This window comes from Macaca fascicularis, chromosome 1, assembly GCF_037993035.2.
Source record: "Macaca fascicularis isolate 582-1 chromosome 1, T2T-MFA8v1.1".
In the NCBI taxonomy this organism is placed as follows: domain Eukaryota; kingdom Metazoa; phylum Chordata; class Mammalia; order Primates; family Cercopithecidae; genus Macaca; species Macaca fascicularis.
The window spans coordinates 177925509-177952237 of record NC_088375.1 but is presented as its reverse complement, the minus strand read 5'-3'; the positions used below and the strand labels follow the sequence as shown (position 1 = coordinate 177952237).

Sequence of the window (26729 nt, the reverse complement as noted above, 5' to 3'; positions counted from 1 at the left end):
GTAATCTGGTTGAGAAACAAGACTGCATTGTGGCTGTGCAGTGGGGATGGGAAAAGTGGGAACAGTTTTGAGTTATTGGAAGAGAGTGAAGGGAAGGGAAAGGTACAAGAGAAGGAATAACAGATAACCTAGGGTTTCAGCCTGAGCAACTGTGTGTTTATTGAAATAGTCACCAACATAGAGATCAAAAGGACCAGATGTGGAGCTCCATCTTCAGTGGATCCAACACTGGAGCACCCAGATATATAAAACGAATATTATTCGGCCAAAAGGGAGAGATACACCTCAATACAATAATAGTTGGGAGACTTCAACATCTCACTCTAAGCAGATTATCCAGAAATAAAAACAGCAAACATCCTATTTAAACTGCACCATAGACCAAATGGACCTAACAGACATCTACAGAACTTAATACACATCTACAGAACATGTCACTCATGTTCTGTATAGTACACATTCTTTTCATTATCAATGGAACATTCTCCAGAACTGTTCATAAGTTAGGACACAAAACAAGTATCAACAAGTTTTTAAAAATCAAAATCATATCAAGTATCTCATCTGAGCACAGTGCATTAAAACTAAACATCAATAACAACAGGAATATTTGAAACTATACAAATATATGGAAATTAAACAACATGCTCCTGAACAACCAATGGGTGAAGGGAGAAATTAAGGATAATACTTAGAAACACAACATACCAAACTTATAGAACACAGCAAAAACAATATTAAGAGACAAGTTTATAGTAATAAATGCCTACATCAAAAACTAGAAAGATTTCAAAAAACAATCTAATGATTTTTCTCAAAGAATTAGAAAAGGAAGAACAAACCAAATTCAAAGTTAGTAGAAGAAAAGAAATAATAAAGATCAGAGCTGACATAAACAAATTTAGATAAAAAATACAAAAGATCAATGAAACAGAAAGCTGGTGTTTTGAAAAGAAACAAAATTGGCAAACCATTACCTAGACTAGACAGAGAGATGGGGTGAGAAGGAGAGGGGAAGGGAGAGAGGACGGGAAGGGAGGGAGGACGGGAAGGGAGGGAGGACGGGAAGGGAGGGAGGAGGGGAGGTAAGGGGAGGGAAGAGGAAAGGGGAGGGGGAAGGAGAGGGGGAAAATTAAAGGGGAGGGGAAGGGGAAACGGGGAGAGGGAGGGAAGGGCAAGTTCAAGTAAATAAAGTCAGAAGTGAAAAAAGAGACATCACTTAGAGACCACTGTGAGCAACTATCTGATAACAAATGGGAAAACCTGGAGGAAATAGCTAAATTCATGGAAATATACAATCTACTGAAATTGAACCAAGAAAAATTTAGAAAACTTGAAAAGACCAATAAAAGTAATGAGATTGCATCAGTAATAAAGAATCTCTCAAAAAAGAAAAATCTAGGACTGGATGGCGTCCCTGCTGAATTCTACTGAACCTTTAAAAAAGAATTAATACCAAATCTTCTCAAACTATTCCAAAACACTGAAGCAGAATGAACTCTTCCTAACTCATTCTATGAGGCCAGCATAACCCTGATACCAAAAGCAGACAAGGATACAAAAAAGAAAGAAAAGAAAATTACAGGTTGATACCTCTGATGAACATAGACACAAAAATCTTCAACAAAATATTAGCAAACTCAATACAACAGCACATCAAAAAGATAATACACCATGATGTAGTGTGATACACCCCAGAAATGCAAGAACATATTAGTGGGATGTATCCCTGAGCCCAGGAGGTCAAGGCTGCAGTGAATCGTGATCATGCCACCACTGCACTCCAGCCTGAGGGACAGAGTGAGACCCTGTTTCAAAAAACAAACAAACAAAAAACTGACTCCCAGGGCATCCTCCCTGCACACAACCAGGCTGCTGTCCCTCTGTAACCTCACACACTGACCCCTGGGCTCACTTGGTGAGCACATCCCCAGAGAGAGGGTAGGTGGCAGGAAAGAGCACTGGCTTGGGGGCAGGCCACCCAGATCTCGGACCTACCTCTGTACTCAATCGCGTGGACAAGTTAGTTACCCTTAGCCTTGATGTTCTCATCTGAAACAATTTAAAATATTCTTTTACATTATAAAAATAGAGATGGGGTCCCACTATGTTGCCCAGACTGGTCTTGAACTCTTGAGCTCAAGCGATCCTCCCATTTCTGCCTCCCAAAGAGTTGGGTTTACAGGTATGAGCCACTGCACCTGGCCAACTGGGAACCATTCTGATCTATCATGGAGGGTTGCTGTGATAGAAAGGGAAGTATCAGGCTGGGAAGATTTCAGCTCAGCTCATGAATCACTGGCTTCATCTTGTGAAGCCAGAAATTCTCTAGCCATCACCCCCTCCATGGTCATATTGATGCCCATCAATCAGACCACCAGGAACATGCCTGCAGTCAACAAAGTTGGGTCATTCAACATAGGCAAATCAATAAATGTGAAACATCACTGCAACAGAATGAAGAACAAAACCATATGATAATTTCAATAGCTGCAGAGAAAGCATTTGTCAAAATTCAACATCCCTTCATAATAAAAGCTCTCAACAAATTAGGTGTAGAAGGAAAGTACCTCAACATAATGAAGGCCATGTATAACAAACCCACAGCTAACATCTTACCTAACAGGGAAATGCTGGAAGCTTCTCCTCTAAAAACTGGAATAAGACATGGATGCCCACTCTCTCCATTCTTATTCAACAAAGTACTGAAAGTTCTAGCAGGATCAATGAGGCAAGAGAAATAAATAAAGGACATCCAAATGGGAAACGAGGAAGTAAAGCTGCCCCTGTTTGCAGATGACATGATCTTATATCTAGAAAAACCTAACAACTTTACCAAGAGACTCTTAGAACTGATAAATTCAGTAAAGTTGTACAATACAAAAACAACATAAAAAAATTAGTAGCATTTCTATACATGAACAAAGAACTAGCTGAAAATGAGGTCAAGAAGGCAATCTGGTTTATAATACCTACAAAAAACAAAAATACCTAGGAATAAATTTAGCCAAGGAGGTGAAAGATCTCTACAAAGAAAATGACAAAACACTGATGAAATAAATTGTAGATGACACAAACAAATGGAAGGACATCTCATGTTCATAGACTGGAAGAATTAATATTGTTAAAATGACCATAGTACCCAAGTCTATCTACAGATTCAATACAATCCCCATCAAAATACCAATGCTATTTTTCACAGAAATAGAAAACACAATCTTAGAATTTGTATGGAATCACAAAAGACCCCAAGTAGCTGAAGCAATTCTGAGCAAAAGAACAAATCTGTATAAAGCACAGTACCAGACTTCAAAATATTCTACAAAGCTCTAGTAACCAAAACAGCATGGTATTGGCATAAAACGGACACACAAACCAATGGAACAGAATAGAGAACCCAGAAATTAATCCATGTATCTACAGCCAACTGCTTTTTGACAAAGATTGCAAGAACACTCAGTGGGGGAAGGACAGTCTTTTCAATAAATGGTGCTGGGAAAACTGGATAGCCATACACAGAAGAATAAAACAAGACCCCATCCCACTTCTTACCCTATACAAAAATCAAACAAAAATAGATCAAAGACTTAAAATGTAAGACCCAAACTTCTAAAACTATTAGAAGAAAACATAGGGGAAACACTTTAGGACATTGGTCTAGGAAAAGTTTTATGACTAAGACCTCAATAGCACAGGTAACAAAGCAAAAATGAACAAATGGGATTTCAGCAATCTAAAAAGCTTCTGTACAGTAAAAGAAACAATCAACGGAGTGGAAAGACAACTTACAGAATGGAGAAAAATATTTATAAACTATTAATCTGACAGGTGATTAATATCCAGGATATACAAGGAACTCAAACAGTTTAAGAGAAAAAAAATTCAATTAAAAATGGGCAAATGAACAGACATTTCTCAACAGATGACATTAAAATTACCAATAGTTTATTTGCTTAGAGGTGTTTATAGTATTCTTATGGTAGTTTGTATTTCTGTGGGATTGGTGGTGATATCCCCTTTATCATTTTTTATTGCGTCTATTTGATTCTTCTCTCTTTTATTCTTCATTAGTCTTGCTAGTGGTTTATCAATTTTGTTGATCTTTTCAAAAAACCAGCTCCTGGATTCATTGACTTATCGAACTTTTTTGTGTGTGTCTGTCTCCTTCAGTTCTGTTCTGATATTAGTTATTTCTTGCCTTCTGCTAGCTTTTGAATTTGTTTGCTCTTGCTTCTCTAGTTCTTTTAATTGTGAAGTTAGGGTGTCAATTTTAGATATTTCTTGCTTTCTCTTGTGGGCATTTGGTGCTATAAATTTCCCTCTACACACTGCTTTAAATGTGTCCCAGAGACTCTGATACGTTGTATCTTTGTTCTCATTTGTTTCAAAGAACATCTTTATTTCTGCCTTCATTTCGTTATTTACCCAGTAATCATTTTGGAGCAGGTTGTTCAGTTTCCACGTAGTTTTGTGGTTTTGAATGAGTTTCTCAATCCTGAGTTCTAATTTGATTGCACTGTGGTCTGAGAGGCAGTTTGTTATGATTTCTGTTTTTTCACGTTTGCTGAGGAGTGCTTTACTTCCAATTATGAGGTCAATTTTAGAATAAGTGTGATGTGGTGCTGAGAAAAATGTATATTCTGTTGATTTGGGGTGGAGAGTTCTGCAGATGTCTATTAGGTCTGCTTGGTGCAGAGCTGAGTTCAAATCCTGGATATCCTTGTTAACCTTCTGTCTTGTTGATCTGTTTAATATTGACAGTGGGGTGTTAAAGTCTCCCATTATTATTGTGTGGGAGTCTAAGTCTCTTTGTAGGTCTCTAAGGACTTGCTTTATGAATCTGGGTGCTCCTGTATTGGGTGCATATATATTTAGGATAGTTAGCTTTTCTTGTTGAATTGATCCCTTTACAATAATGTAATGGCCTTCTTTGTCTCTTTTGATCTTTGTTGGTTTAAAGTCTGTTTTATCTGAGACTAGGATTGCAACTCCTGCTTTTTTCTTTTGCTTTCCATTTACTTGGTAGCTCTTCCTCCATCCCTTTATTTTGAGCCTATGTGTCTCTTTGCACATTAGACAGGTCTTCTGAATACAGCACACTGATGGGTCTTGACCCTTTATCCAATTTGCCAGTCTGTGTCTTTGAAATAGCAAAGACTTGGAACCAACCCAAATGTCCATCAATGATAGACTAGATTAAGAAAATGTGGCACATATATACCATGGAATACTATGCAGCCATAAAAAGGATGAGTTCATGCCCTTTGCAGAGACATGGATGAATCTGGAAACCATCATTCTCAGAAAACTATCACAAGGAGAGAAAATGAAACACTGCCTGTTCTAACTCATAGGTAGGAATTGAACAATGAGAACACTTAGACACAGGGTGGGGAACATCACACACCAGGGCTTGTTGGTCAGTGCGAGCCTAGGGGAGGGATAGCATTAGGAAAAATACCTAATGTAGATGATGAGTTGATGGATGCAGCAAACCAACATGGCACATGTATACCTATGTAACAAACCTGCACGTTGTGCACTTGTACCCTAGAACTTAAAGTATAATAAAAAAAAACAAAATACAATGACCAATAAACATATTTTAAAATGTTCAACATCACTAATCACCAGCAAAATGCAAATCAAAACCACAATGAGGTATCATTTCATCCCTGTTAGGATGGCAATCATCAAAAAGACAAAAAATAACACACGCTGGCAAGGATGTGGAGTACAGGAAACCCTTCTTCATTCTTAGTGGGAATATCAATAGTACAGCACCTATGAATAACAGTATGGAGGTTCGTAAAAAACTACAAATAGAAATACCGTATGATTCAGCAGTTCCATTGCTGGGTATTAAACCAAAGGAAATGAAATCATTATATCAAAGAGACATCTATGCTCCTATGTTTATTGCAGCACTATATGTGATAGCCAACATATGGAATCAACTTAGGTATCCAACATCAAATGAATGGTAAAGAAAATGTGATAAACATACACACGGCAGAGAACTATTCAGTCATAAAAAAGAATGAAATCATGTCATTCACAGCAACATGGATGGAAGTGGAGGACATTATGTTAAGTGAAATAAGCCAGGAATAAAAAGTTAAGCACCACATGTTCTCACTCATATATGGAAGCTAAAAAAGGTTGCTCTCATAGAAATAAAGAGTAGAACAGAGGATGCTAAAGGCTGGGAAAGTAGGGAATAGGGAGAGATTAGTTTAGGATACAATATACAGTGAGATATGATGAATATGTTCTAGTGTTCTATATCACTGATATGGTCAGGCTTTGTGTCTCCACCTAAACCTTACCTGAATTGTAATCCCCACGTGTCGAGGGAGGGAGGTGACTGGATCATGGGGGCAGTTTCCCACATAGTGTTCTCATGAGAGTGAATGAGTTCTCATGAGTTCTGGTGGCTTTATAAGGAGTTCTTCCTCCTTCACTTTCTCTTCTCTCTCTCACCTGCCGCCACGTAATATGTGCCTCTTCCCCTTCTGCCATGATTGTAAGTTTCCTGAGGCCTCACCAGCCACGCTGAACTGTGAGTCAATTAAACTTCTTTCCTTTATTAATTACCCAGTCTCAGGTATTTCTTTATAGCAGTGTAAAAATGAACTAATACAACTACCATAGGATGACTATAGTTAACGATAATATATTATATAGTTTTAAATAGCTAGAAGGGAGATATTGAATATTCTCAACACAAAGAAATGATAAATGTTTGATGATGAATATGCTAATTACCCTGATCTTATCACTATATATTTTATGTATCGAAACATCACTATGCACCTAGAAAATATGTACAATTATTATATGTCAACTTAAAAATAACATCAAATAATGAAGAAATAATAACAACATAGAAACCTAGGGAAAAACTAGTATTTTTTTTCCTTTGGAGGATGGCATGGTTCACAGTTTAAGATATAGAGAAGACAAATAAAATAAAGGCTTAAAAGTATCCATTGGATTTAACAAAGGAGTTATTAGTGACCTTACCAAAAATAAGTTCAGTGGTATAATAGGAAACCTAATTGAAGTGATCAAGGAAAGATGAATCAAACATGAACAGAGGAGACTTTTATTTTTAACCAGTTGGTTAAGAGGAGAAGTATAAATAACAAGTGACTGGAGAGGTAGTATCAAACTTAAGGATGGCTTTTTTGTTGTTGTTTTGTGGGGTTTTTTGTTTGTTTGTTTTTTGTTTTTGAAACAGGGTCTGGCTCCATTGCCCAGGCTGGAGCCTAGTGGTGTGATCCCGGCTCACTACACCTCTGACTCAAAGGCTCCAGCCATCCTTACACCTCAGCCTCCTGAATTGCTAGGACTACAGGAATGTGCCACCATGCCTGGCTAGTTTAGTAGAGATGGGATTTTGCCATGCTTCCCAGGCTGGTCTTGAACTTCTGGACTGAGGCAATCCACCTACCTCGCCTCTCAAAGTGCTGGGATTACAGGCAAGAGCCACTGCATCCAGCCATCTTTTCTGATAAATTATAGTTATTTAGTCCTTGAATATGGAGGTTCTGTCACATAGTGCTTGCTATCCTCTATGTTGTCATATACATTGGAGATAATTTTTAAAATGTGTTAAAATGAGATTCAAGTCTAAATTCAAAAATGAAAATCAGAAACAGATTCAAAACCTCCAATGCCTTTTGTGGTCACCTACCACTGTTGGATCATATATGTTATTCAGTGTTTTCCCCTGTTAGTGAGAAGACTATCTCAAGTTGACTTTTCATTCAATCTCCAAGGATCTGAAAAGATGGTTCTGTGATCATAATTAAGAAAGCATCAGGAAATGGGTCAAATATCAGCAGGGATAACCAATAAGGTAAATTGACTTACTTTGACTCTTTTTCACTCAGGTCCACATCATCATAGATAATAACTTCCTGAGACTTAAGTTCTAGGGTCAAGACAGGATCAAAATAGTCCATTATTAAGCATGGTTTATATAAGCACTGGCTTTCCAAATTATACCCAATTACCTAATTATCCAGGTGCATCTTCGGGGCTGTTTTGGCAAAATCTGATCATAGAATACAAATAGAGTAGAAGAATCAAAGAATAAAAATACTCGCTATTTGGGAAGAAATTCAACTGAAAGATTAAAAAAAAGTTTGATGTCCCAGTATCTCAAAACATATATATTTATATTAATTTGATTTCACAAAGAGTTCCAGAAAAAATGAGTTGCTCAAAGAATCATTTTTAGACTAAGTTCCCATCTTTCTGGAATTGAACAAATATGCTATACTGCTAGAATAGTGAGGTCTTTTCTTAACTCCTAGAGGGGAGAAACAGCTTAATAGAATAGTCATGTTGATTTTTCTTCCATGGTTTTTATTTCAAATCATTGGCAATTGTTCCTTTATAATAATCTTGCATAATGTTGAATCTGACTTAGTGCCATAATAATGATTAGGCATTTTCATTTTACAATATTCACATTCCTTGGCACTCTACATAGAATTACACGATTTTCAGGTGATTCACCACTGAACAAGTTTGAGACCTTCGGATATAATTATTCATAATTATTCACTCCCTTATTTTATTAAATACCTTTAAATGTGGGTGGGGATACAATGCGTGTCTATTCTAAGTCAGCTTTTTTCTTTTAAACATAGACCAAGGATATGTTGAGATGTGGGATTTTATCAGGTGTATATAATTGTCATTTGTTTTTTAGTTCAGCAAACTCATATTTACAAAATATAATATACATTTGAATTGTCAAGTTCAAGTGACATCCAGGTAGCCACATAGCTAGAACCGCTAAACAAAAATTAACAAACAACAGAACACATGACCCTCTTTTATTGACAAATTCAATGTACTGAACGTGTATTGACAGCCTACTATGTGTCATGCACTGTGCTAATTTATGCACTATTATTTTAATGGAAAAGCAAACAACATTCCAATGCTCCATTCTCAATTCAGTTAGTTTGCTGGTGGCAATGTGATCATATTCAACTTATTATGTCTTAATTAGAATGAAGGATATCAAGTCCTTCAAAAGGCAGTATGGTAGAATGCAAAATGCATGAGTTTCATAGGCAGAGAGACTGGAATACAAATCCTGGATCACTTAAATATGGATGTAGGTTCTACAGCTTCTCTGAAAAGGGATGATAACATTTACTTCTCTGGGATTTTAAGAGGAACACATCTGCTCCAGGGCACAGTATATAGTAGGTACTTGAGAAACATTATTCATCTTCCCCAATGTAAACAAAATACTTCTGTATGAAACATCTTCTTTGATTTTGGTAGATCAATTTTTCATCAAATGTGGGAATGCAGGAAGGGTTACCATTTCTCTTTCCCTGCCTCTGAATATATGAAAACTGAGTACTTTTGGTCAGCAATAAGCAAATGGCACTTACCTAAATCAGGCAGCAAAATGGAAAACGCACTGTTGATTGACAAAAGACACAAAAGAGTTAAGGAGAAAAAACATGTTCCGAAAGATGAGCTGACAGATCTCCAATAACATATTGATGACGCTGGATTGCCCTTCTTCCCCTGGTATTCTCTGACTCCAAGAAAAATGGTTTCTCTGGTATTAACAGATTCACAAGATGTGCACAGGATGTTATGAGAACACAAGGGAAACATAGATAATCCAGGTTTGGTAAGAGAAGTTCAAGGGAGGAATTCAAGCAGGGATAATATTTGATCGAATTTTGAGGGAAAACTAGAACTTTGAGAATAAAAGAAGGCTGGAGGAGGGCAGGTACATTCCAGACCATGGGAATTTCATGTTCAAAGCATGGAGGCATGAGACACCATGGCAGAGTGTGAGATCTATAGCTATGTGGATTGGATGGTAGTGAGAGTTGCTTTTAGTGAGAGACAGAACTAGAGAAGTAGAATGGGGACAGCCATGATGTATTTACTTGCCAGGCTAAGGAACTGGATATTTGTTCTAAATGTGGTATGTAGCCAACCAATAGTTTTGAGAGAAAGGTAATCAGATTTGCATCTTAAAAATATTAGCATTCTTATATGGCTCAAATATTACGGGACTGCACGTTATCGTGCCAATAATTTTCTCTCAGAAAACATCTAATTTGCTAAGGCCAGGGTCTGCCTTTGTGCATAGGGTCTTGTTGACCACAGAAGGTAAACTCCCTCTTCTTCCATATTAGGATTACAATTTATAAACCTCATGTTTTGTTGGGTCTCTTGGTAGATCTAGACCCAACTGACAGTTGGACTTAAAGTCACAAAACTCTGAAGCTTTATAATCAAAAAGAACTTCAGGGTAGAGCAACATAATTCCATCTCACTATAGGTAATGACCTTGTGCAAATTATTTTATCATCTTCTGCCCTCACAAAATAAAATCTCTATATCTTTATGTCTACACAGATGTTCCCGGTCTTATAATGGTTTGACTTGCAATTTTTCTGCTTTACAGTGGTGTGAAAGCGATACGCATTCAGTAGAAACCTACTTCAAGTATCCTTAAGACCATTCTTTTTCCACTTTCAGTACAGTATTCGATAAATTACATGAGATACTCAACACTTTATTGCAGACAGGTTTTGTGTTAGATGATTTTGCCCAGCTGTAGGCTGATGAAAGTATTCCAAGCATGTTTAAGATGGGCTAGGCTAAGCGATGACGTTTGGTAGATGTATTAAATGCACTTTTAACTTAACATATTTTAGAGTTGCAATGAGTTTATTGGGACATAACCCCATCATAAATAGAGGAGCACCATAATGCCTACATCTATATCTATCTATTGCCTGCAAAGTGTCTCCAGAGTCCCCCTTCCATTATATACAAGAGAAAACTGGAATGCTGCGGGTATACAAAGGAAGTGATATGCCCATGGTTATACATGGAATAAATGGCAGAACTGGTACTAGAATCTAGAATCCAGGTTCCCCTCATATCTCTTTCTAGTGCTAGTGAGTTTGGAACTTCTCCCAAAACTGGCACTTAGCCTAGGTCATCTCAGAGGGTCTTTTCCAGGTCTAAGACCTTGCAATACACGAACTGTTCAGCTGAGCAGCTCATCTCCCCCTTCCACACATTGCTGCTCTCAAGGGAGATAAATTAAATATAGAACAGTAGACAGATAAAAACTACTGGGGCTTGTAGGGCCCCAAAAGCGTAAAAGGACATGGTAAGTAACATAATGCTTAGTGGTAACAACAGGAATAGGATGTTAAGGATGATGAGGAAAGTTTCCCTTCTGGACTTCGCTTAAGATTTTCCCTCTACCCTCATTTTCAACCCTTTCTCTGCCATTTTTTCAAAGGAGCATGCCACTTTCTCATTAATTAGTCTCTGTGTATGTAATTCAATCAAAAACTCACAAGAAAGAGGCAGATGATAGCCAGATCCTTGGTTTTAGTTTCTGCTATCCCCTTCACTGTTTCTTAGACTGGATGGATAACATCAACCTGTGTATCTACCAGGTTAATCCCCTCATGGAAAGGGATTTAAAGGGACTTTTTACCTTAAGTTTTCTTTTGACTTGGTTTTCTTTATTTTAAATCTATCCTTTTCTTTCTTGAAGAATTGCTGCAGTCTTTTGAGTGCTTCTTTTCCATCTAAACTAAGAGGAATCACAGGACGTAAGTAACATGGCATTTAAGAGAGTACTAGAGATAGAGAAGGCTGTTGTATTATAAAATCAAATGCCACATGTTCCCACTTATAAGTGGGAGCTAAACAATAGGTATACATGGACATAAAGATGGAAATAACAGACACTGGGGACTCCAAAAAGGGGGAGGGTGGGAGGAAGAATGAGGGTTGGAAAGTTCCCTGTTGGATACAATGTTCACTATTTGGGTAATGGGTACACTAGAAACACATACCTCATCATTAGGCAATATATCTATGTATCAAACCTGCACATGTACCCCTGAGTCTATTAAAAAAATAAAGAACCAGAGGCTTTGGTTTCATGTCCAAAACACATCCCACTCAGGAAAGAGCAAGAAAATGCCTTATTGAATTATATGCTTTTCTTCTTTGTTTAGATGTGATACGAAGTAGCACACACCAGTCAACTATGAAGGGAGTAATTATATTTCAAGACAAACTACCGCAAGTGTCTCTATTTTGCAGATTTTATGAAGCAGTCCTCCCTTTAGAGGAAAAGATAACTCAGGGAAATGTAGTTTACAAACTGTACTAGAAATACGTTATAGAAAATCCTGGCTCAATTCCCACCTATGAGTGAGAACATGCAGTGTTTGGTTTTCTGTTCTTCAATAGTTTGCTGAGAATGATGGTTTCCAACTGCATCCATATCCCAACAAAGGACACTAACTCATGCTTTTTTATGGCCGCATAGTATTCCATGGTGTATATGTGCCACATTTTCTTAATCCAGTCTGTCACTGATGGACATTTGGGTTGATTCCAAGTCTTTGCTATTGTGAATAGTGCTGCAATAAAGATACGTGTGCATGTGTCTTTACAGCATCGTGATTTATAATCCTTTGGGTATATCCCCAGTAATGGGATGGCTGGGTCAAACGGTATTTCTAGTTCTAGATCCTTGAGGAATCACCACACTGTTTTCCACAATGGTTGAACTAGTTTACAGTCCCACCAACAGTGTAAAAATGTTCCTATTTCTCCACATCCTCTCCAGCACCTGTTGTTTCCTGATTTTTTTAATGATTGCCATTCTAACTGGTGTGAGATGGTATCACATTGTGGTTTTGATTTGCATTTCTCTGATGGCGAGTGATGATGAGCATTTTTTCATGTGTCTGTTGGCGATATGAGTCTTAACTATGACAAAATATACCTCTTTGGAGACCATCCAACCTAAATTCCCTGACCAGTCAACAACTCATACTTCTCCCTACTTTATATTAACCAGTATGTAAAATTTTGTCTATTTGTTTATTTCTTTATTTTTCATCTTCCTTATCTAGACTGTGCACACTATGTGATCTACTTCTTCAAACAGAGGCCTGACAGTATTGTTTAAACAATATAACTCAAAAAATTCAAATTAATCGGTATATGTCAAACATAATATCCCACAATTAGGGGATATACTTTACTCTCAATAAACATTAGAACATTAAAAAATAATGACCTAATATTATATCAAATTAAGAACATTTTATAGTCAATTCAAAAAAGGCAATTATTCTTTACTTGCTCACTACCATGTAAGTGAATGAGAAAATAACAAATATAACAACAGGAAAAATGCACCCATTTGGACAAAATCATCACATCACTCTTGAATATCTACTAGGCAAAACTGTAATAACAAAAATACTTTTCAAAAAAATAAAATGAGAAAATGTTTATACCCAAGACCTAAAAAAAAAAAAAAAAAAAAAAGGAAATCCTGGCTCTTGAAATTCTTATCATTGATTTTTAATTTACTGAATAATACAGCAATAGTGATACATTGATTACCCAGCTGATAAGTACAATTCTGTCAAATATTCTTTTGGGGCTTTTAGGGGGTAGAGTGAGGGAACGATATGCCCACCTCATGCTAACCAGCATGTCCAGTTCAGGGTCTCCTTTTTCCCCTTGAACCCTTAAATTCCTTGCTTTTGACCACTGCTGTTTTCTTTTCCACAACATGTCCTTAATAACTAAACTTGTCGAATAATACCCATCTGAACAAATTTTATTCTTGATAACCCTGGATCACTACATGTTGTATTAAGCCCAAATCCCAGAGATAGGCTTACTAACTTACAGAGACACAGGTAAGTCATAACCACTGATTTGTTCCTGGAAAAACAGCTATAGAATTGAAGCAAGTTTTATTAATATTTATGTCTCTTTTATTACTTATTTCCTAACCCAATATCAAAATCCTTTACTCTGGGAAATGGGTATTTCTCAAAAGCGAGAACAATGTGATTTAATATGTATAGTATATGATTGTACACAATTACAAGTATCCTGTTGATCACAATTGTAATGTTACAATAGGTTATCATAACTTTCAGTGTGAATCTTTCCTAAGAGATGATGATGGGAGTCGGGGGTGGCGGTGGGGCGGGGTGGAGGTGGGTTCTCATTTAAGCTCTGGCTTTACTATACCAACGGGAAGTATCATTAGCCTACAAAGCCAAGAAAGAGAGAAACTCACTCTATCTTTGGGTAGTTGTTCTTTGTTTTGTAGACATCTTCATACATTTCTTCTCTGTTTTCTTCTGAAATTAAAAAACCCTACTTATATTCATTCCAACAGCAATAGTTCAGATTCATATTTAACAAAATGTTTTAGATACTTACTAGATGCTAGGTACTTTGATCTTTCTTTTGTTAAATAGTTTTTACTGAAACTCAGCCACACGTGTTTAAAAGCATATGGTAAAAATACTGAAAATTCTATAAAAGTATGTATAAATGAAAATTAAGACTCATTTCCACCTGATTCCAAGTTTGAACTGATTTAGTCAAAGACAGTTGGTTCTTCAATAGATTCCTTCCTTCCTCCCTCCCTCCTTTCTGTATTTAATACATAATAATCAGAATTTACTAAGCATCAGGCATTGCGCTGAATGCCGGGGAAACCATGGAAAATGAGCTATATCTTGAATAATCTCTCCCTTCACAGCATGGCTTTGGCCTAGCCCAAAACATAAGCTTAACATACACAGATATACTTTAATTCAATCCTGACACAGAGTATAATGGAAAGAACTTTGAATTAAGGGTCAGGATTTTCAGGTTCAAAACTCGACTTTAACACACAATGATCTTAGAGGAGTCACTTCTCTATGTCTCAATTTTCTTTTTAAAATGAGTGTGCTGGGTTTAATGATATTTAAGGTTGTTTTTCCCTCTAAACTTCTGGGATTCTAAGAAGATCAATCAGAGTAACATTTGATTCTCTCTCCTCCATTGCTTTTTCTTTTTCTAAAATTTATTTTAAAATTGACAAACAACTATATACACTTATGATCTATAACATGTTTTGATAATTGTATACATAGTGGAATGACTAAGTCAAGCTAGTTAACATATTCATTACCTCACATACTTTCTCGTGGAGAGAATTAAAAAATCTACTCTCAGCAATTTTCAAGTATAAAATACTTTGTTATTAACTATAATCACTATGTTGTACTATAAACCTCCTGAAGGTACTTCTCCTAATTGAAATTTTGTATCCTTTGACCAACACCTCCCCATTACTTTTTCATTCATGAATTCATTCATTCAACAGATTCTTTTGAATATCTAACATGTACTTGGCATTATGCTAGGGGCTGGAGAAAATGGTATGTATAAAGAAGGTAATAATCTAGGAGGGGAGACATTAATTAAAAAGTCACATAAGAACAAAATTACCACTGCAATAAGTACTATGAAAAAGAAGTCCATGGTACTATGAGATTGTACACCAAGGAGAATATTCCCTGTGGAAATAATGATGGAACTGAGATTAGAAGATTAAGAGTCAGTGAAGCAAAGGGACCCAGGGGAGGAAAGAGGATTTCGGAAAGGGAGGGAGAAGCATATGAAAATACCCTGCTGTGGGAGCTTGGCAAATTATAGAAGCTAAAAGAAGGTCAGCATAACTGGGTCTCAAAGGTGAAGACTGAGTATAGTATGAGATGAGGCTCCAGAGGTCTGTAGGGGTAGGTTAGTCAAGGACTCTAGATCATGTCAGAAGTCAATCTTTAAAGTATTAGAAAGCCAAGAAAGTGTTTTAAGTAAAAACATTCTTATAATCAGACTTCCATTGTAAAAAATCAGGAAGGAAGTAAATTCACTTTTACATAAGAATGCTCTTACCAGCATCTTCACGTTCCTGATTCTAAATGCATTTATTAGCACATACCTTGGTATTGCTGTTAGCACATACCTTGATACTGCTTCTCTTAGCTTCTCACAAATTGGTATTATTAAAATATGAATAATTAAAAGACGTCTTATCACTAATCAGTCATAGAAGTATTCTGCAATTCCTACTGGCAGCTTCAGAAATGTCTTCCTATACTTACCACTATTTGAGGCAAATGAGCTACGGAAGTTTGGCTTCGGTCTACGGGAGAAAATAACAAAGACCATTTTTGTACCTTTAAAGTCTCATCACATTCATCTTGCTGAAAGACTGGAACGTTACTTACACCTCTTTCCTGGAGTACTCGACATCATCATATATCTCCTCCGAGATGGAACTTGGCTTAGAGACCCCTAGGTCTGGAGTTTCTTTAGTCGACTCCAAAACCTCCAGATACCCACCTGAAAGGAAATCAGAAACCCCCCCTGAAAAACATTTCATCAGCTGCCATCATAAAGTCATTCACACACATCACTGGCAATGCAAGCAAGCATAAGAAAAGGCAGATTAAATGTGCTAAAATTGGATTACAGTCTTGGTATGTATGATCCTTGGGCAAGCCACCTCACTTTGCAGTGCCTCAGTTATGATTCTCTGAAGTTGAGGATAATAATGCTAACACCGAATCATGTGGTTTTGGCAAGGATTAAATACATACTTAAAAAGGGTGCTGGTTACCTCGTAAACTAGTAACTCCCTTCTTTGATGGTTCTTCCTTTAATCCCTGACCTCAAACTTTGAAGTCTACCAGGGTACATCCCTGGGGCTTATCTCTCTACATCTAGATGATCTTATCCAGTCTTATGGCATTTCTTAAAGCAAAATTTCTCAGACAAGTTGATTGATTGAGCACATATCAATATATAGTATTCATTAATTCATTCTGGAGTTAGCCAGAAGATAGTGTGCCAGGTTAACAAATGTAGAGGGATTGTTTGCACAGGTAGCTGAATGCAGACGCTGGCTTACTTCACAGAGTTGTAAACTTGTCATAACCATAAAACTGCCACTTCTTTATCTGTTGGCATTGGTTAATATTTAGGGTATTGGTAATTCATAGCCATATTCAGATATGAACTACTAATCAGAAATAGAAAGTAATATACTTGAGAAATAAACAAGCACATTAACTTGTATCTATTAGTTAAATGAACCAAGCAATAAGATTTTATCCCCTGACAAGAAGTCAGTGAGCGTGTAGGCCCCAAACCATCTCAATGAATGTCAGCTCTCGGAGGCATAAGGTCCTGCTTTTTCTCAAGGAGTGATCAGTAAATTTCTCCAATACAAAATAAAGATGCTGAACACACAGTTGCTTCTCAGTCTGCAGCATTTTTTTTCCTTCCTCAATCCTTCCTTTTGGCTGAAGCAAATGCAAAAGTTTATGGCTTCATTTTAAAAACACTGACGACTCTCAAATTTACATCTCCAATTTAGACATCTCTCATGAATTCCAGATACTTTATCAGCCTTCACACCATTTCCTTTTGGTTGTCTAAACATATTACATTCCAAACCAAACTCATAACTTCTCTCTGCAAGTTTGCTCTTCCTGAAGTTTATTCAATCTCATAAAAGGGGCAATTCCATCCTTTATGTTGCTCAGGCCCAAAACCTTGGAGACATCCTTGATTCATTTCTCTCTCATTTCTCACTTCTAATCCAAAGCCATCTGTCCACTATAGTTTCAAATTATATTCTGATTTCAAACACATCTCAGCAATTCCACCATAGTATCCTCCTCCAAGCTACCACCATTTCTCACCTAAATTATTGCAATAACCTCCTAACCGTTCTCCCCGATTTAGCTTACATTTTATTTTCAAGACAGAAGCCAGATGATTTTTTAAAATGCAAAGCAGGTCATGCCTTTCTTGTACTTTCAAAGGCTTTCAGTGGTTTTAAAAATCTCATTTATGGTAAATGCTAAAGTTCTTGCAATGATCTACAGAAGTCCCTTATTATTTCTGTGACCCCATCTCCTACTATACTCTTCCTCAGTTACCCTGAGGCCACACTGGCCTCCTTGCAGCTCCTCCAGCGTATCTGGCCAACTTCTGCCTCAGGGATTTGCACTTTTTTTCTTTTCCTAGGTCGTTCATATCCTAGATACACATATGGCTCTCTTCCTCAGCTACTTAAGGTCTTTGAAGTCATCCATGAGCACTTTTTTTTTTTTTTTTTTTTTTTTTGAGACGAAGTCTCGCTCAGTCGCCCAGGCTGGAGTGCAGTGGCGCGATCTCGGCTCACTGCAAGCTCTGCCTCCCGGGTTCACGCCATTCCATGAGCACTTTAAAATGGCAACCTCCATCACCTTCATCTGCTTCCTTAATGCTCTTAGCTTGCTTTATTTTTTCATAGTATTTACTATTAATACCATTCAATATAGATCTTTTATTATTTATTGCCTGTCTCCTCTGATCAGAAAGTAACCTCCGTGAGAAAAGAAATTTTTGCCTGTTTGCTGCTATATATCCCCATTTCCTAGAACAGTGCTGGGCACATAAAAAGCACTTAATATATTTGAATTTCGAATGATTTGAATGCATGTGTCTTCTCACTAGTGAATTTAGTGTATTACATTTATAGCGTCTACTGATATTTTAAAATTTATATCTATTATCTTAGTATATATTTTTATTTGTTCCATTTTTTTTCTTATCTTTGTCTGGCTAAAGTTTCTTCTTTTTCCGCCATTCTGTTTTCTTTTCTATTTGTTTTCTTTCATTTATCTTTTAATAGTTACCCACAAGAGTGACCACTCTCCTGACTTCTAATACCAGCAGTACTTATTTTTGAATGTTATAATAATGGAATAATTTAGTATGTACTCTATGGTGCCGCCTACTTTCCTTCAATATTATGTTTGTGAGATTCATCCATAGTGTTGCAAATAGTTTTAATTTGTTGATTCCGATGACTTTATTCTATTACGTGAATTGGTTACCATTTATTTATCTATTCTACTTTTTATGGGCATTTGGACAATTTCCAATTTGGGGCTATTACAAAAAGTTTTGCTACAAACGTTTTGTCTGTGTGTTTTGGTGCATTAAACTGTGCACTTACATTGGGATATATACATAAGTACGAAATTGCTAGGTCATAGGATACGCATATGTTCAACCTTAGTACTACCAAACAGTTTTCCAGAATGGTTGTCTCAGCTTACAGTCTCCACAGAGAATGAGAGTTTTAGTTGCTCCAGATCTTCACTAACACTTGATACTTTTAGTCTTTTCTATGGTAGACAATTTGGTGAGCAGAATTGAATCTTCATAGTGTATTTGCCCTTTGGATAGTCTCTTTGGGGAAGGGCCTGTTCAATATTTTTCTAATTTCACTACATTTCCTTTTTTAAAAATTGATTTCTAGTTTATATTTTCTGAATACCAAGCATTTATAGAAGATGTGTATTCCAAATATGAGTCATTTATCAAATATGTATATATTTGATATATAAATGGTATATGTAAATAATGCAAATATCTTCTCCTACACAGTGACTTACCTTCTCACTCTTTTTAAATTTTTTTTTTTAATTTTACTTTAAGTTCTGAGATACCTGTGCAGAATGTGCAGGTTTGTTGTGCCATGGTGGTTTGCTGCACCAATCAACCCGTCATCTAGGTTTTAAGCCCCGCATGTACTAAGTATTTATCCTAATGCTCTCCATCCCCTTGCCTCCCACCCCCGACAGGCCCCAGTATGTGATGTTCCCTTCCCTGTGTCCATGTGTTCCTCACTGCTCAACCCCCACTTATGAGTGAGAATATGTAGTATTTGGTTTTTTCTTCCTATGTTAGTTTGCTGAGAATGATGGCTTCCAGCTTCATCCATGTCCTTGCAAAGGACATGAACTCATTCTTTTTTATGGTTGCATAAATTTCTCCATAGTATTCCATGGTATATTCGGCATAGTATTCCATGGTATATATGCACCACATTTTCTTTATCCAGTCTATCATTGATGAGTTGTTTCCAAGTCTTTGCTATTGTAAATAGTGCTGCAATAAACATACGTGTGCATGTATCTTTATAGAATTATTTATAATTCTTTGGATATATACCCAGTAATGGGATTGCTGGGTCAAATGGTATTTCTGGTTCTAGATCCTTGAGGAATCACCACACTGTCTTCCACAATGGTTGAACTAATGTACACTCTGACCAACAGTGTAAAAGCATTCCTATTTCTCCACAGCCTCGCCAGCATCTGTTGTTTCCTGACTTTTTGATAATTGCCATTCTAACTGGCGTGAGATGGTATCTTATTGTGGTTTTGATTTGGATTTCTCTAATGACCAGTGATTATGAGCTTTTTTTTCATGTTTGTTGGCTGCATAAATGTCTTCTTTTGAGAAGTGTCTGTTCATATCCTTTGCCCACTTTTTGATAGGGTTGTTTTTTCTTTGTAAATTTGTTTAAGTTCCTTGTAGATTCTGGATATTAGACCTTTGTCAGATGGATAGATTCCAAAAATTCCCTGATTCTGAAGGTTGCCTGTTCACTCTGATGATAGTTGCTTTTGCTGTGCAGAAGCTCTTTAGTTTAATTTGACCCCATTTGTCAACTTTGGCTTCTTTTTTGCCATTGCTTTTGGTGTTTTAGACATGAAGTCCTTGTCCATGCCTATGTCCTGAATGGTATTGCCTAGGTTTTCTTCTTGGGTTTTTATGGTTTTAGGTTTTACATTTAAGTCTTTAATTCTTCTTGAGTTAATTTTTGTGTAAGGTATAAGGAAGGGGTCCAGTTTCTGTTTTCTGCATATGGCTAGCCAGTTTTCCCAGCACCATTTATTAAACAGGAAATCCTTTCCTCATTGCTTGTTTTTGTCAGGTTTGTCAAAGATCAGATGGTTGTAGACGTGTGGTGTTACCTTCTCACTCTTTTAATGGTATATTTTAATGAATGTATCCTAGCTCTTCTAATTCTTTCAAGGCTAAAGCAAATTAATACCATTACTCTCTTCCCAAACAATTACCAACCTTAGGACACTTTAATCACCATCTCAATATAAGCACTATGAATGTTCAATATTTTATAATATTTTAGACCTTCCTCAATTTGACATTATTTTCTTGCGTTAATGCTTTCGCTTAACTTTTTTTCTTGCATCCACAACTTTCTGTCTGTGATTATTTTCCTTCTGCCTGAAGTACATGCTTTAGAATTTCCTTCAGTGCATTTTATCTGAACAATAAAATGTCCCAGTTTTTATTTGTCTGATAACATCTTATTTTTCTTTCATTTGTGAAAGACATTTTTATGAGGCATAAAATTTCAGGTAGACATTTAATCTCTTTCAGCAAAACTGTATTCTCGTTACACACTCAGCAGTCAGAGAGAACTCAGCAGAGAGAACTCAGCAGTCAGAGCTCAATTTTTTTTTTTTCTTTTTGTAGGTGATTGGTTTTTCCCCTTTGTCTGTTTTTAAGGTCTTTTAAGATATTCTCTTACTCTTTAATGTTCTTCATTTTGCATGGCTAGGCATAGATTTCTGTTCTTTATCCTGCTTAAGAACCTTAGGGTTCCTGGTTCAAATTTATCTCTCTCAATAATTTTGGAAAATTCTCAGATAGTATCTGTTTTATCTATTATTTCCTCTTCCTCATTTTTCCAGTATCTGTTTATGGAATTCTGATTTTTCTGATTTTATTGCTATTTTAAGACTTCTCACTTTATCTTCCATGACTTTTATCTTCTCTTTTACTCTTTTTTTTTCAAATCATTTCCCCCTGTAGAATGAATTTTGGATAATTTCTTTAGATTTATCTTTTAGTTCACTAATTTTCTCTTCAACTGTAGGTAATGTGATATAAAATGCAATCACTGCATTTTATCAATGTATCAATTATTATTTTTTCCTTTTCAAATATTTTTAAAATATGGTTATTCCCTATTCATATTATTCTCTATTTTAAAAACATATTAAACACCTTATGTGTTATACCCGATGATTCTAATATCTGCAATATCTTGTAGGTTGGGTCTGCTATCTGTTCTGCTGGTTTTCCCTCACTGTGAGTTGTTTCCTTGTGCTTGGTTATTTTTGACTATCAGTTGTTAATATTTTAAAGAATACTTTGAGGGAATTATTTGAAATCTGGGATAAAACTAAATAGGGATTTGGATCTCAGTAAAAATCATCAAGGCAAAAGTTAGCTTTGGCACGCACCTCCCAGGTTTCCTGGTTACTGCAGGCCTGTGGGTGATTTTCTTCATAAATCATTTCTGTGATACTTTTATGAATGTTTTAAAAAATTGATTCTTCACTTTGTTTTAGTCAAGAGAGTCATTCATATTGCCTAGTCCACCATATTTTTAGACACTGAAGTTTGATTTATCCTTTCATTCTACAAAATTAAGTTGGGTTTCTCCTGTGTGCCCGATACTGTGTCAGGTTACAGAGATACAGAAAAAATTAGCAAATGGTCTGTGATTTCAAGGTGCCCACAGTGTGCCATGGGAGATAACACATAAATCATGAATTGTAATGTAAGGCATGGTATGATATTTTTCAAAATACAAATAAATGAAAAAGACTAATAGTTACTTAACATATGATCCAGAAACTTCATATGCATTGACAAATAGCCCTAGGAAATTAGTAGTAGTATCACCACTTGCACATGAAAGTAAGTAAATTTCCCAAAATCACAGGGTTAGTATAGAAATGCTTTATTCCAGGTCCTATTACTGTGGTCGTTCTGTTGTTATTAAAGTGTCAACTGAAAGGGTAGTAAAACCAGGAGTGCAAAAAGTGATATTGTTTGTGTCCCTGGATCCAACCATGACTAGACTTTGTGCTAGGTGAATCTCCTTTTCTTTTTGGTTTAACATAGTATGGTTTGATTACTGTTGCTTGCAATCAAGAGTCCTGACTAACATGCAGGTAAAATACAACCTGAATAAAGTCCACAAATGACACCATAGTGTTATCATCAGTACATGTCAATGATGATGTGAGCCTAGACAACAGGAGCTAGTATATATAAAAAGAAAAGAATAAACATTTGCTGAGTACCTATCATATGACATACTGTCAGATTTGGTCCTCATAAAAGCCCTGTGAGGTCCATATTATGATGATCTCTTTTTATAAATGAAGAAATTGAGTTGCAGGAATATAAAATCCTTACCACACAGCTTACTAAGTATTAGAGCTTAGGTTTGAACTCAAGACTTCTGCTTTTGAATTCATTGTTTTTTTTTTTTTTTTTTCCCAGTACTGCACAGCTTCCTCACTAGGGCAAGTTGCTTGGCACATAATAGATGTTCAATAAATATTGGTAAAATAAATTAAAATTTTGGCCATGCTCAGCTATAAAACAAATTGGTAATGATGAAGAGGATCAGGAAGAAATGCAACTTACAGTGGCCTTGGGAGTGCCTGGCCAGCTTCGGGCCCTCAGGGCAGGGATTTGTCTGGATGACGTCAATCATGGCCTCTTGCTTTCCAGCCAACATGTTCCTTCTACCTGTGTGGACGTTGGTCATCTGAATTTTTTCAGGTGTCCCTTCATAGGCATCTACCTAAACATATGCAAAAGGGAGAGTACCATAGGTCTCTGACTTACCTAATCAGTTCTTTGCTTACTTGTACAATTTTTCATTCATTCCTCTTAGATAACAATTGTTTATCATTTATTTAACATTGAATAATATCTTACCAGATTCTAAGTTTCCTGAAGGTGCATACTATATCCTTCATGACCTCTGAATGTTCAGTGAATGCCTGGCACAGAGGCAGCTCACAGGAAGCAGTCAGGATATAGGGTGTACTGACTATAGGGTAGGCTTTTTATATTCCATATAACTTAATCATCATGATACCTCATGAGAAAAGTATCATCAATTCTCTTAATAAAGAGTTTAGAGAGGTTAAGTAACTGGTCACTGGTTCCACAGTTAGTAATCTACCTAGGCACGACTTGACCCCAGAACCTTGTTCTAAGGGATGCTATGTATTCCTTTTCACTTCCTTCTTTTTGCCTACATTTTGTCTTCCCACGCACCATTCTTCTGTTCCTTCTCACTTCTTTCTTTACTACCTTTCTCTAGCATTTGTCAAGCACTTACTGAAGGCAAGACAACATGCTAAGCTCTAGAAGTAGAGACAGAGTTTCCTAAGACATTGGTCTTGGAGATAATGCATGCAAATGATTAATTAGGGCATAATGTGATGAACGTTATTTACAGCAGTATTGCTCACCATCATGGAAACAGAGAGGATGAGGAGGCTGGTTCTCTTGGCTGGGAGAGGGGTTAGAGAAGACCTCGAAAAGCAGATTTTATTAAACTGTATTTTCCAAACGTCAGTAGGAGATTGATAGAGCAGATAAAGGAGTATCTGGCAGATAAAGCACAAAAAAAAGGCACAGGGGATTTGGGGAAGTATTCACGTCCTTATAAGGGTAGGAAGGAGGCTGCTGCTAAGGTAAGAGTTTAAGGAAAAAGATAAGGAAAAACAGCCTAGAGATGCAGTTGAAAAGGTAAATGAGCATGGGACTGACTTACGAAGGGTCCTGCGTGCAAAGCAAAGAGTTTGGGCTTTATTTCTTAGCCATTAGGATTCAGGCAGGGGAAAACCCTGATCACATTTACATTTCAGAACGTTCTGCATAGACTGACAGGAAGAGATCATGGAGAGAGAGAAAATTAGAGTATTTTTGGCCATCTAAGTGTTTTATAATTGTCCAATGAAAATGAGAGAAAGGTTATTGTTCTTCTGACTACAACAGAATAGACATGAGGATTGACTATGATAATACATTTGAAAGTACTTGGGAAAGGCTAATGTAATTAGTAGATATAAGGAGCGGATTATCCTGAGTTTTGGGTGGGATCTTGGGGAAACTCATAGAAGAATAAGAGGAGGGGCATTCTTTTAAGTCATGGTACCAAGAATTAAATGTATAAATGGAGAAAAGTGACAAGAAAGTAATGAAGTCAATATTTTGCACAAATATAGTGACCACCGTCCTTCAGTGTACTGTCATAATGAAGGCAGTCCCCTCATTCACCTAACATATTCTAAATAACATTTAACAATTTCTGAAACCCAAACACACTCTATGAAAGAAGGAAGTGACCCTTTGTTAGTAGTTTGAGCCCATATCTGGCTTACGCCACATAGCCAGCATTGAAAAAGAGCAGAGCCTAAGATTTTTCATGGTTAATATCCTTAGTCATGTATCTCTCCTGCCCTCTCATATGCTCCTGATCAAACCATTCCTGATCTCTAACTTGACAGCCATTGATGGCTTGGCCTTTACACCCAGTGCTGCTCCCCTGGCTCTGGACCTTGTCGTTCCCAATTAGCAACTTACACCATCCTTTGAATTATGCTGCTTTCTGATGCTCTGTGAACACCCAACATGGTCCAGCCCAGCCTCTGGACCTACACGCCAGTTCAGGCTCATACAGCCAACATGCTGTTTGATTTACCCTAGCTCTGCAGATGGCACTGGGACAACTGCGTATTAAAAGATAGGCACATCTCAAACAGGTATCTAATGTGAGCACTGGCAATTGCCCTGGTGGTATCTATTGTTTAAGCCTCCTGCCACCCAACTGCTTTGAAGGGGATGGGGTCAATTAGATATGGATATACACACATTCATCATATTTAGTATTAATGAAAGCAACAAGAATACATTTCATTTTTATGGTAGCTTATGGCGTATGAAACACTTTCTTGCACGTTATTTTATCACCACAAACAAGGTAGAATTGGCATGGGAATGGGGATGGTAGTTGGGTAGAAATCATTTATTTTCATTTTACAGATGAGGTAACCAAGCTCAGAGACAAGTCACTCTTCTAAGCAGAGTCTTAGGGCACAGCATTTAAGGAAACTCTCACTCCAGGGTAGTACAAGGGCAGGGACGGCACCTGAGAGTGGATACTGCCTTGTAGTTTGCACCCTGGGTTTCTTGTTGGACTTAATCTAGGTCCAGCCCCTGCCTCTAAGGCCTGCTTCATGGCTAAAAAGTAGAAAATTAAGGGCTAGAGCTTAGTGTCATTGTTACATTTATTTCCTTGATACAATATCAAATGCCCATTGCATTTCCTAACTCTGTCTCTCTGAAGAGCTCTGTCTCTCAGGCCCTATAAAGTCACCCCCATGAACTGATCTGTTATAGGTCTACATTGCAGGAACCGTAGAACATAGGTACCTTGAAAACATGGTTTGAATGTGGTTCCTTTTCTGTGTTCTTAGGTTCCAATTCACATGGCTCTTTTTCCTTCATTTTTTTATCTTCATGTTTAGCACTGAAATGTGAAGAGACACCAGGAAAAAAAAAATGAAGCTTAGAGCATTTAAATGATAGTGTACTGTCCAATCCTAAATGAAATGAATGGGAAAAATTGATTTAAGCAAATATGAATCATTTCTCTTAGATGAGGAGTCTAGGATCAGATCAATTATATACGTAGTTTCCTTGAGTTTCTGCCTGTTCCAATTAATGCCAGAGTGTTAATTCCTGCTTAAAATCTTCTAACTCCCTATTGCCTATAAGATAAAACTTAACTTTCATCGTGATCTGGCTCCTACCTTTCTTTCCAAACTCATCTCATGCTGCCTTTTACCTCCACTTTTGCTTGAGTCTAGACTCTCATAATTCCTCAAACCCACCACCCTATTTGAGCAACTCTTCCTTTTTATTATTTTTCTTTAGACATGCCTTCCACATCTTATACTGGTAAATACAATGCCCTTCATGATATAGCTAAATCATCTTATCTCTGAGAATGCTTCCCTGATTCTCCCAAGCAGTCATACCTTCTCTACTCTTCTAACACTTTGTTCTTCTATATTGTCTTACAGTACATCTATCTATAGATCTATCTCCAGTCCCTCCACTTTGCCTTGTCA

At 36.8% G+C, this 26729-nt stretch overlaps 1 protein-coding gene across 29 annotated transcripts in view; it reads right to left on the bottom strand.

Moving 5' to 3' along the window:
- The window catches only part of FYB2 (FYN binding protein 2), a 98779-nt gene that overhangs the window by 10153 nt on the left and 61897 nt on the right, over positions 1-26729 (bottom strand). For 4 of the 29 annotated variants that reach the window (XM_065521852.2, XM_065521854.2, XM_074005849.1 and 1 more), the window contains 9 exons: positions 26029-26125; positions 24063-24200; positions 23224-23383; positions 16134-16272; positions 16008-16048; positions 14144-14207; positions 11516-11614; positions 9426-9454; positions 7879-7939 (listed from right to left, as the gene is read on the bottom strand). In XM_065521852.2, coding sequence (XP_065377924.1) covers positions 7879-7939; positions 9426-9454; positions 11516-11614; positions 14144-14207; positions 16008-16048; positions 16134-16272; positions 23224-23383; positions 24063-24200; positions 26029-26125 — 828 coding nt within the window. The remainder of the gene's footprint in view (positions 1-7878; positions 7940-9425; positions 9455-11515; positions 11615-14143; positions 14208-16007; positions 16049-16133; positions 16273-23223; positions 23384-24062; positions 24201-26028; positions 26126-26729) is intronic. The other 25 variants (XM_065521856.2, XM_074005822.1, XM_074005853.1 and 22 more) reach the window with 15 other exon arrangements.